The sequence below is a fragment of the Gallus gallus genome, chromosome Z (genome assembly GCF_016699485.2).
Source record: "Gallus gallus isolate bGalGal1 chromosome Z, bGalGal1.mat.broiler.GRCg7b, whole genome shotgun sequence".
NCBI classification, from domain to species: domain Eukaryota; kingdom Metazoa; phylum Chordata; class Aves; order Galliformes; family Phasianidae; genus Gallus; species Gallus gallus.
The window spans coordinates 37,469,210-37,481,458 of record NC_052572.1 but is presented as its reverse complement, the minus strand read 5'-3'; the positions used below and the strand labels follow the sequence as shown (position 1 = coordinate 37,481,458).

At 39.1% G+C, this 12,249-nt stretch overlaps 1 protein-coding gene across 1 annotated transcript in view; it reads right to left on the bottom strand.

Annotated features, from left to right (window-relative positions):
- Positions 1-1,053: 1,053 nt before the first annotated feature.
- OSTF1 (osteoclast stimulating factor 1) overlaps positions 1,054-12,249 on the bottom strand; it is a 21,824-nt gene continuing 10,628 nt past the window's right edge. Inside the window, exons 5-10 of the mRNA NM_001031426.3 lie at positions 7,315-7,368; positions 6,775-6,882; positions 6,288-6,337; positions 6,105-6,183; positions 5,532-5,630; positions 1,054-3,441 (exon numbers count right to left, since the gene is read on the bottom strand). Of these exons, the coding sequence (NP_001026597.2) occupies positions 3,383-3,441; positions 5,532-5,630; positions 6,105-6,183; positions 6,288-6,337; positions 6,775-6,882; positions 7,315-7,368 (449 nt within the window). The 3' untranslated portion in view covers positions 1,054-3,382. The remainder of the gene's footprint in view (positions 3,442-5,531; positions 5,631-6,104; positions 6,184-6,287; positions 6,338-6,774; positions 6,883-7,314; positions 7,369-12,249) is intronic.

Here is a 12,249-nt window from a genome sequence, read left to right as displayed (position 1 = left end):
TAAAAACAATCATCTGCTTAGCAAATCAATATACCTGGTTCTATATCAATATTCTTTTGACACTGATTTTTCTTTTGAAAAAAAAAAAAAATCCTGTTTCAAGTTCTCTAAAACCAACCATTTCTGCTTGTCTATGCCATTGGAGATCAAAGTACAGCATCGTAAACAGTCTGGAAACACTTAGCGTCAGCTTACCCCCGTCTCAAGAAACACTGGATCCATGGCCTGCTACTTCTTACTGTACTCTGCGCCTTTGTTACGTTTCAGTGGCTTCATTAGAAGACAACAACTGAAATCTTTAGCTCATGGACATAGGCTGCATGCTCAAAAGTATCTGACTGAGTAGCATGTAACCAAAATGATCACAAGGTCACTTTAGTTTAAGCAGCCTTTTTTCCTTGGTATAAAAATCAAGCACAGGAAGCATCAAGTTGTCTTCACAAACCAGAATTCAGGACAGAGGGAAGGTCCTAAACTGTAGATGGTGTTAAGACAGTGGACTAATTGAGTTTAAACATTTAATGTCACCTCAGTTGTTTTAGCCAAATTACATTTCAGGCAAATGGTCATTTCAGAGTTGAATTTGGTAAAGTGGGTTTTGTAATAGCCAAATATTGTAGTAACTTGAAAATTGTCCACATGGAGCGACTATCTAAGGACTGGATAAAGGACAGTTTAAATATTTACAGAAAACAGGGACTGAGCATTTGACTGTTGAATCAGAACTTCTTCAAACTGAGACTCAGCCGCTTTTCAACAGAAAGGCATACGCAATCCATGGGAAAGTACTTGAATGTGGAATTAGGAGTTTGACAACTACCATTTTGCTGCTCTTAATTTACAGACCTGCAGTTGGCCGTCCTTGGAGAGACTCTTATGCTTATCCATGTACCTGCAGTGACACTTTGGAGAAAAGTGAGAGCAGAAAGTAGGTTTGTATAAACGGTACGATACTGTAGCATTTCACTCTGGCTGCAACTCCAAACTATATGAGTTTTGCTTTTTAAAATATATATTTACATATATGAAAACTGCTATGTAGACAAGAAATCATTTATTTTCACAGTGAGTTTTATTTCACAGGATGAGCAGACAGTTGCATGAGAAAAAAATGAAGTTCTAAAAAAATTAGCGGTAACTTTAGTTGAACAGATGTGTTACAGCATTAACTGCCTTCTGATGTGTCTCTCCCTCAAGACGCTCCAGTAAGGACTTTATGAAGGCAGCATATGGGGGGATCCAACTTGTACTTTTGACATTAGTCTTCCCCTGCAGCACCCAGATATTCCTGCAGGTGAACAAGCCAGTCTTCTGGCAGTAGTTAAATCTAAAGACATGAGTATTAACATACAAATGTTAAATCCAATCCCACAATTAACTTTCAGGATGAAAAGTCACAGAAGACATCGGATTAGAGTTAATGTAAAATCTGTTTTCAAGCTTCTGACAGGCAAGCAGTAATTCTGGGGAAAAGCCACCCTCTCCTTGGTACAGGGATCTTAACATTGTGAACTTCATTTATGCAGGATGAAGACCCATTTCACAGACATAGGAAACTTCTTCCTTCTCCCCCCTCCTTTTACATGTCTTTGCTTGCATTGTGCAATTGCATGTTAGTCAACAGCACTCAGCCTAACACGGGGCCTGAATGTGCTGCAAATAAGCAAGGAAAAATTACCAGCTGATAAAATGTGAAGCAGGACAGTTTCCGTCTATTGAGTCCTGCTCAGTAATTCTTCTAATGAAAGTTGAGAGAGGAAAACTTGCTGGCTTTTTTTTCTTCCCCTCTAGAATTTTCACTTCCGAGTTCACAAAAAAAATGAAGTATTGCTTTTCAGCTGACCACAGTATTTCACACGGCTGGAACACGTTTTAACGCTTCAACAGTTTAGAACTGAAATGCTTTAACTCTTCTGCAGAGGAAACTATTCGTAGATCACTATTTGTGCAATGTCTCAGCCTCACGCTGTTCTGGTCAACCTAATGCAGCCGCCTTTGGTATGTGTTCATTTGAAAACCCCTACCTGTATTTTCTTCTTTCTACGATAATAATGTGAATATCTGACTCAATATATGTTAGAACTGTAATCTTAGTGCTCTAAAATACTTTTAAAATCTGAAATACAGTGATTTTCTTTTATCCCCCATCTTTCACTCCTTTTGTTGTTGTGTCAAAGTTTCAAAGATTGTGTGGTCTTGGACTGAATTGGTCAAAGCTGCTAACAGGGGAGTTAGCAACAAATTTTCAAAGTCAGACTGTACTGCAAATACATGCCACATTCCCTTCCCATCAGAGCAAAGAAATATCCCTCAGTAGGGTGCAGTCTTTGGCTGCAGCTATTTGAGCAATCTAAATTAATATTTATTAAATTGTATAGAAAAGCTTGAGAGTGGCTCAATCTTAGCCCTCTTTAATTCACAGGAAGAAACCATACTTTAAAAAAAATGTTTATTCAGATACCTCTCGTTAAGATACCTGTAGTATATTCAATATACATCTTCCCTCATTCCTTCAAAAACACTTAAGCTTTGAGGTAATTTAGGACAAAATATATATAAGGACACTTAAAAAATAAAAGCAAGAGATCAGTAAACAAATTGTAGGCAGGATAAATAGAAAAATATTCAGTCTTCCTTTCATTACAAACGGTTTCAACAAAATGCATTTCAAAAGGCAAAATAATCAAGTCACTAAGTTGAAAATTAAGTGTACTCCTCAAGCAGAACTGACTTAAGCAATTATTACACCTGAGTTGCATTTCAGGAATAGGGCCCATAACAGTACAAAAGAAAGAGCATCCAGGGGCAGATCTTGATCTTCCTACCCCTTATACTCAGAGGGACAGGAAAAAAAAATACTCAAACCTACAAAACTGTATGCTGTCTTGCTGGCTCCATGTGGGCAGAATATGGTTACCCTCTACAGCATCATCTCCATTCATTCCTGTCTGACTGTTTTATCTGCACAAACGAACCTACTCCTGCAGGAGCTTTGGGGAATGTTAGCACGGGTGTCCTGCTGTCCCAGAGGGATCTTTTAAGTTTGAAGAGTATTATTCCAGAGATGCAAGGCACTTGCTGGGAAGGTCTGAGATGAAAACTGTGCGTTTGGAAGACTGTTCTGTCCATTCAACAGATAAGAGAGGTAAGGCTATGCCACACATCCCCTGTCAGATAATTCCAAAGGAACTCTGATCTAAAATGTGGCATCTTCTGATACGCATGAAGATTATTACTTTAGAAAGCATTATTTTGTTCTCATTTATATGCTAAATTGGAAGACTGCAATACTCTAAGTAAGATAATTTTATAGTCGTAAAGATATGCTTTGGGAATGAAATAAGAACATAGGTTGTAGTTCTCGAGGCTGAATGAAAGAAAGCTAATCAGAATCTTCATCATCAAGGTATTCCTCTGCATTACTTAATGTTCGGGCTGTACCTGGAAAGAAGCAAAGCTTTCTTTTAGTCTGAGATAAAAGTTAGACAAAGCTCCAAAGACGACAACAAAACAAAACAAACCCCCCAGTGATTTGCAGTGTTTGTCAATTAGTATATGAGAAAATTGATGATGGAAGCTATCATTTAGTCATGCCAGCACTATACGGATGTTGGGGCTGAATATCTGTATCTCAAACATGGAGTTCTTTAGCAAGGTCTACAGTGATGCCCAGAGGTACATCCAGTGACTAAGCCAGTCCACACATCTAGATTTAGTCTGCTCTCAGTGACTCTCAGGAGCCATCTACTGGCTCTTCAGAAGATGTACAGCAGAGCTGCCACTAATTTTATTTTCTGTATGTATTGTCTTCTAAGTGCAAACAAAAGGATGCCCAAGCTGACAGATGAGCCTCCACGGTTTTTTTCCAAATGCTCAGTTGGCTGCCATTTTCAACTCAAAAATGGCACATTTGAGTGGTGGTTAAGTAACCTTTCTAAGAGCAAACAAAATATTATATAGATTGACTGTGATATAAGCTGTATCTGAATAGGAACAGATTTGAAAATGGGGACATGTAAACTACTGCAACAGGACTGAAATTTTGAAAAAGATCCTTTTCAAACTGACAGATGTTTGAAATGCTGAAATGTAGGATCAAGAGACACATAAAAAAAGGAATGAATACAAATGGCTAATATAACACAGAATAAAAGAAAAGTACATGGACCAGTGGAGTCAGAGATTATAAAAGACCAGACTAAGAGAGAGAAATAAGTAAGGAAGTTAAAACTGACATCAGCTCTCATAATAAGGCAAACTTGAAAACACAGTGTGAGAATATCAGAGCCTGCCAGCAGAAGTGCAAAGGATTAAAAACTAGTCAGCTGTGAAACAAAAATAATTGAGGAGAGATGCAAATGCAACAGCAGTAGGTGGTATTTCTACAGCTAGGAAACAAAACATTAATACAATTATTTTGGACATTAGAACTGAGAATACTCCCATATCAGATGTGTTCCTAACAGACAGGAAAAAATGAAGTTAGTGCTCCTAAGAGGATTAGCTGTTATTTGAAAAAGTATTTGTACTGCAACAGAGTACAATTGCTCCTACTTACAATTGCTCTCTTCCAAGTCAAAACTGATGTCAATTTTGTCAACATTTTCTAGTAAATCCTGGTATTACCTCTTGTTATCAAAAAAAAATGGTTGCAATTTTTGCCACAACTGATCATTAGCCTTCTAAAGCTCCCTTCAACTGTTTCATCACTTATCCACAAGTTAGTATACCTTCAGTTCTCATGCCTTCCATACAGTGGTACAGTTGCTAGACTGCATATCCCCCTGGGTATGTGTTCTTAGGTTATTTTTCATCTCAGTTCACCTAGGATTTCCAACCCAATTTCAGTCTTCTGAAAGCCATACGTAACATCACTTATATGACACTGAACAATTCAGTCCTTATTCAGCTTTTTAAAGTGGCCTTGTATCTCCTAAAAGTTTTTGGGCTTTGTTGTTGTTGTTTTCTGTTTGTTTGTTTGTTTTTAAACATAGACAGTGTGCTATGTTTATGTTAGACAGAGTCAACTTAGTGAAATACAGGAATAAAAAATTTTTAAAAAGAGCAAAAAAAAAAAAACCAAGAGAAGTTTCTGCTGACGTTGGCTTAGTTTGGAATGACAGGTGTGATTAAGAAAGCACATACCATATTGTTTCACACTTATACCCTATTTCTTACAGTGTAGTGCTCTTAAAGGAAGTTTATTTCCATCCTTGCTTTTCTTCTGAATAGTCCTTACTGTTTCTACAACAAACTCCTCTGCCCCTTCCTGACACAAGATGGCATTTTGGAGGGAGTCAGCAACACTGAATGTTATGAACCACAGGCCTCTATAGTAGCTCTGCTGAACAATCCCATTCAGATAAACCCTTCCAAACAAACTCTTATCCCACATATCTCCAGAGCAGTTATTACAACTATCAATACGTTAATATTTAGTTTACATTGTCCTCTTAAAGTGCCCTCTTAAATTGTCCTTGTAAAGTGTTCTCTAAAGATGGAAAACATATTAGAATAAAAATCATAAGTACCTGCAGTCTGTTTCTTCTTAAGAAGCGAAGCACAAGCTGCATTGGTTGCCATGTCTAAAGCCAGTTTCTTCTCATTGTTCTTCAGATCTGTTCTTGCCCCTTTATAACAGAAAATTCCCATCATGACTTATTGTCCAGGTATAACTTAAGCATATTATGAGAAGATTTTCAGTAGCGTTGGTAAAACAGCTCAGAGTACTGGACAAGGAAATCTCATCTGTGGACTGATCTGAAGCAGATTAAAAGCTAAGGATGTTCTTCCATAAGCTACAGTTGGTTGGGGAAATTGTTGGCTGTTCTCCCTCCCATTTCAGGAAGCAAATGGAACTACTGTTCTGGGGCTAAGTTCCTGATTTTGTCTATAGAGCAGGATAAAATTTATCTGGAGCAGATGAAAAGTCTATTTCTCAAACAGCTGCCAGAATTTTCTGCAATGCTTACACAACCAGGCAGGCAAGCTGGCTAGGGACTGTACCTGGGTTATAGGAAAGGAGTTTAAAAAACACACATTCATAAACAGTCAGGAAGCTAGTCTGCCATACAGATTGTTGAAATCTTGGTGAAGATCTTTACCCTTTGCCAGCAGCATCTCTACAATATCTGCATAACCTTTCCATGCAGCAGCATGCAAAGCTGTGTCTCCCAATTTGTTCTGTGGAGTTAGAGGGAAAAGCAACAGGATTAAAACACAGCAAAAAAAATTTTTGGCTTGTACCACAGATGAATAGCATCACATCTTTAGTGTAAGGGTCCTACCTGCTGGTTCAACTCTAGGTTTGCTTGGGTAAACAGAACATCCACTATATCTGCAGAGAACAGAGAAAAATAAGAGTTTAGTGGAAACAAATTGTGCTTATTTGCATACAGGGTATAGATCTTAAGTTAAGATTCAATGAAAGAAAGATCCAATTAGCTAATGAAAATCTATAACAGCCAGAAAACATTGAGAAAACAACCATTAGTCACCATGAAACCCTACAACAAAATATACAACACTCTTTTTTGGTCTGTCCTTCTTACCACTCTGCTTCTAACAGCTACAGTAATTAGAATGACCCCTCCAATAGTGGCAACAATATACATAGCATTTGATGGATCTGAACTTCACTTTAACTCTTTAAAAACAACAGAGTAGCATAAGAAAATCCTGGCTTTATTATTCAGCACAGTGACTTTAGCTATCTGTGTAACAAACAATTCAAGAAAATCAGGGGTCAGTTATTTTAAATTAATTCTTTCATACCTTTGTGGCCTCCATGGCATGCCCAATATAGAGCTGTATTTCCAGCTTTGTCTAAGCCATTGACCCCAACTTGGTTATCCAAACACTCTCTCAACCAGCTTAGGTTGCCTGAAAAAAAAAATCCATTTTACTGATATTTTTTTCTTTAAAAAGTTAATAGAATAATTAAAAGCACTCAGTTCTACCTGTTCTATGAACAAAAAGGGTGAAAAGAATTATTATCAGCAACAGTTACAACTTCTAAAACCATCAGTTCAGTTCATAACAAACATTTCTTCTTCCATTCCCAGGAGATCTTCAGGTTCCTGTATCGTTAAATGGATAACACCTACTATTTTTGCTGTGCATACAATCATATCATATTTAGTGGCAATTCTACCAGGCTGTAAACCAGCTTCTGAAAGCTGCAATACTTCACTAGATAATTAGGTCAAGACACCAGTTAATATATCCTCATCCTAAATATATTTATTATTTCAGCACAAAGCAAACTGTCTTTTAGTGTTAGTATTACACAACTGAAATTCAAATCACACTTACCTCGCTTGGCAGCTTCATGCAGTGGGTTATCGATAGACTCAGCTTGTTCTGCCACTGAAATGAAACAGATAATAAATTCTACTAAGTCTGAACCACGATATTTGATATCTGCATGGAAATAGAGCTTTTTCTTAGTTCTGGAAGAGCCAGTAATACATATTCAATCTGAATGTGAACTGAGACTAGTGAGTTATAAGACTAGTCCAAGGGAGTCCAACCCTTTGGATTGCCTGGGCTGCACTGAGCGAAGAGGAACTGTATTGGGCCACATACAAACCATGCAACAGAACTAAAGTACTTAAGTAACAAAACTTTATATATATGTGTGTTATTAAAACATAAAAAACAGCAACAAAAACATAAAACTAGTGAGATATTTGACCTTGTTTTCATGAAACTAATGCATCAATGTCTGGTTCAATGAAAGTGGTTGCAATTCTCAGTGAGCTCTCAAGATGTTCCTCAGATATTTCTGATGAAATATTACTCTTCCTGTGATTCATCCTTGAAAACAGTGTTCACAAATGTATACATTGCCAAGAAGTGATGATGTGAATAAGGTATGACTGTGAACCACAAGATATTCTTCTCTGTTAGGGCAGGTCTTATAAAAGTCTAGTAAAGAGACATGGTCAAATTTTTCTTGAAGTTGAATGTCTGACTGCAACTATATGCATTCCATTTGAAAACTTGTAGGCAACGTATTTACGTCAACTGAAAATGGAGTTGCAAATATACAAGAAAATTTATCTTTTTGGAAATCTTGAAACCTATGCTCAAATCACTTTATCAAAACTGAAAGCAAGGCTGCACATTTTTCACTGTTCACAGGTCTATGTTTAGCCAACACATCAAAATGCATGAAATTATCTGCCATAATCTGAGCTTGCCATAATTTAAGTTTCATTTTGAACACTGTAGCCATTTGAAACAGGTTAGTTGATTTTCACATTGAAAATGCATGTTGAATTTGTTTAAACGAGTGGTCAAATCCACCAAAAATGCTAACTCTATGAGCCCTTCTTCATCTTCAAGTTCAGGCACAATTTTTCTTTTGATTCCATAAATGACTTTATTTCATTTTGCAAATCATAAAATCTTTCAGCATTTTACCCCAACTTAGCCACCTTCCTTCAGAAAGGTAAATGATGCCCTGACAGTCAGCATTCATATTTCTAAGGAACTCCTGAACTGACCATGCTTCAGTCCACTGGACTTTATGAAATTCATAGCTTTGATGATAACTTGTATGGCACTATCCATTTTTAAAGCTTTCACACAAATTTTCTAGATGCACGACACAACGATATTCCATCAAACGTGATCTTCCAGTGGCAACTGCATCATCTTCTATTAATTTTATAAATTCCTATTTTTTAACAACCATCACCAAGACAGTATTGGTAGCTATACTAGATAGGTTGACAAGGGTCCAAGAAAATGCCTTTAATGTAATTTTTACTACTTCATACAAATCAAAAGATTTACTCATGTCTCTTAATGGCACCAAATAAACCATTTATTCAGTGACATTGTCTTCATCAACAATGCCTCTAATGAAGATGGCAAGTTCAGTCATATATGTAGCACCAGCGCTTTCGCCTATCACCAAAGCACAGAATTCAAAATTAGCAGCTTTACTCTCCAAATTTTTTATTCTGAGATGCAATGAGGCAGGTTGTAATACAATCATTGGAAATCACTGTGGTTTTCCCAACAAGCAGTGCAAGCAGCACAAGCATGTACCATGTGTAACACACGCAGGGCTTGATGCAGCTGACTGGATGTGGTGGGAGCAAGAGGCAGATTCAGCACTCCACCCTCTCCGTGTCTTGGTTCCAAACCCAATAGGACTGACCCTACATCAGTGGTTTGACTGTTTCCAACCAATGGGTGTGCACTGGGGCAACCTGCCATGATGGAACATGGTAGCTGCACTGTGAGCTGTGCCAGGCTGTACGCAGCTTGCAGGTTGGATATGCCTAGACTAGTCAGATCACATTTATTGTGTATGGAAAAGCAATTCAAAGAACAGCTTGTAAAAACTTCAAACAGTGGCTGCAGGTCACTGGGAATCTGGTAATATTCTACCTCAGTTGTTACATGCCTTTCTACAATTGTAAGATGTTCTTAAGCAGCTGCGTGTAGCTACGCTTTCAACCCATAGATTGCCATTTGTAGTTATGAGAGAATTATTTGCAAGGGTTATTTAGAGGGTAGTTAAGAAAACCCACTGTCAATAGCATTACAATTTATTTTACAAAGGTTTTTATTTTCTCTGGAAAGCTTTTGATCTGAGGATCAAAACTGCTTAAACTAAGAATACAGATGGAAGTTTGGGCCTCTGTAGAACTTTTCTTCATCTCACAAGCTTTAGGTTTTACAGGGGAAGAGCACCCACCAGATCCTGGTCAGTGCCCTGCTGCAACAGCAAAAAGGAAATGAACAGTGCAGTAGAACATTTGGAAGTCAGGCTGTGTTTTGACAACTCTTTAAAAAATCTTTTTAGATAGAAATGTCTGTAACTAGTAAGGGTTCAAGCAAGTATGACTGTACAATCTGAGATGAATAGGCTCTCCAAGCCCCTCCTCTACAGCTTATTAAAAAGGCAGGGACAACACGAGACTACATTTCTTAGACCAAACTGATACTACCATCAGGTGCAAAGCAGGTAAATATAACATACTTGAGCTACCAAAAACAGAATACTAAGGACAATCAACACCTATCCTGACCTTTTCTAACTTTGGTGTATATTCATCCAGTAACAACTTGCAATTGCAACACTTCACATTTCTGTCTCTAGCTACGAGTAAAATAAAATATACATGTTAGATTCCAATATGTCAGGTTTGTGCAAACAGTGAACAGGATCATAATACACAGAATCATAGAATTATCAAGGTTGGAAAAGACCTCCAAGATCATCCAGTCCAATAATCCACCTATCATCAGTATTTTCCACTAAACCATGTCCCTCAGTACAACATCCAAGTGTTTCTTGAACACCTCCAGGAACAATGACCCCACCACCTCCCTGGGCAGCTCACTGCAGCACACAACTACTCTTCCACAGAAGATTTTCCTACTGTACAACCTGCACCCCCCTTGGCACAAGTTGAGGCCACTCCCTCTAGTCAACACAGAGCCAAAGAAGCTCGTCCCAGAGCAGAGAGCCACCAAACAACTAAAATGCTCCAGTGACACTGAACAGTGCTTGTACTACAAAACATTAATACTAGGAACGCTGGCAGAAAGCTAAAAATATTTTGTACTTATAAAACAATTTAGAGTTCAGTAATAAATATTTTTGAAGCAGGTGATATTCAATTCTGGCTTCATCAGCTTTTCTATTCAGTGTCTTAAAACGTGTTCCCTCAAGCCCAGCAGATGGAACACAAGACCCCACCAGAGCCTAAGTACTCTGTCTCCACTCTTCTCAAAAAGATTGCAGAGGAGGACAGAATTTCACTAGGAAGGTAGCAGTGTTTCTGTATTTAAGACTAAATCTATTGTCTTACTGTGATAAGGGGGTGAGGGGTGTAACTGGGGTCACGAGAACGGAGCCTGTATGTAACATCACAGTGCTTGTAGGAGAGGGATGTGCTAGTAAGATCCCACAGTCTTGTGTCTTGGTGAAGGAGGAGCACGATGCACCCTTTTGTAGGACGAACACAAGGGCTGGTGTGAGGGTGGTGACTATGGCAACACTTGAGTATGGTCACGAGGATACAAGGACTACCGCCACTCAAAAGGAGGCCTAGCTCAGGTGCCTTTACACTAATGCATGCAGCATGGGTAATAAACAGGAGGAGCTGGAGGCCATTGTGTGGTCAGAACGCTATGATATAGTTGTCACCACAGAAACATGGTGGGATGACTCACACAGCTGGAGTGTTGTGATGGATGGCTACTGACTTTTCAAAAGAGATAGGCAAGGCATGAAGGGTGGTGGTGTAGCCCTCTATGTTAAGAAAGAATGTGAATGTATGGAAATTAATGATGGTGATGATCGGGTTGAGAGCTTATGGGTCAGAATAAAAGCAAAGGCCAATAAGACTGATATTATCATGGGAGTCTGTTAAAGGCCACCCAACCAGGATGAAGAGGTGGATGAGACACTTTTTAGACAGCTGGGTGAGGTCTCAAGGTCTCTCCCCCTTGTTCTTGTGGGGGACTTCAACTTCCCAGACATCTGCTGGATTTATAACGCAGGAGATAGGGAACAGTCCTGGAGGTTCCTGGAGTGTGTGGGAGACAACTTCCTGGCACAGCTGGTGAAGGAGCCAACAAGGGGAAGCAAAATCCTGGACCTGCTGTTTGTTAACAGATAAGGTCTTGTGGGGGATGTAAAGGTTGGAGGCCGTCTGGGGCACAGTGATCATGAGATGCCAAATTTCTCAATCCTTGTTGAACCATGGAGGGGAGTCAGCAGAACTGCCACCTTGGACTTCCAGAGGGCAGCCTTTAACCTCTTTAGGACCACGGTTGAGCAGATCCATTGGGAGGTAGTTTTGGAGAGTGTGAGAGCCCAGGAAGGCTGAGAATACTTTAAGGAAGTTAGTTTAAAGTGGCGGATGTGGTTGCCAAGCCACTCTCCATCATCCCTCAACAGTCCTGGCTAACTGGGGATGTCCTGGCAGATTGGAAACTGGCAAATGTGACGCCCATCTTCAAAAAGGGCCAGAAAGATGATCCTGGTAGCTACAGACCTATCAGTCTCACCTCAGTGCTGGGGAAGGTTATGGAATGGATAATCTCGGGAGCCACCATGGACCAGTTAAAGGTCAACCAGGGGATCAGTCCCAGTCAGCATGGGTTTACAAATGGTAGATTCTGTTTGACAAACTTGATTTCATTCTGTGATAAGGTGACCCACTTAGTGGCTGTTGATGTGGTGCACCTGGACTTCAGTAAAGCCTTTGACACTGTCCC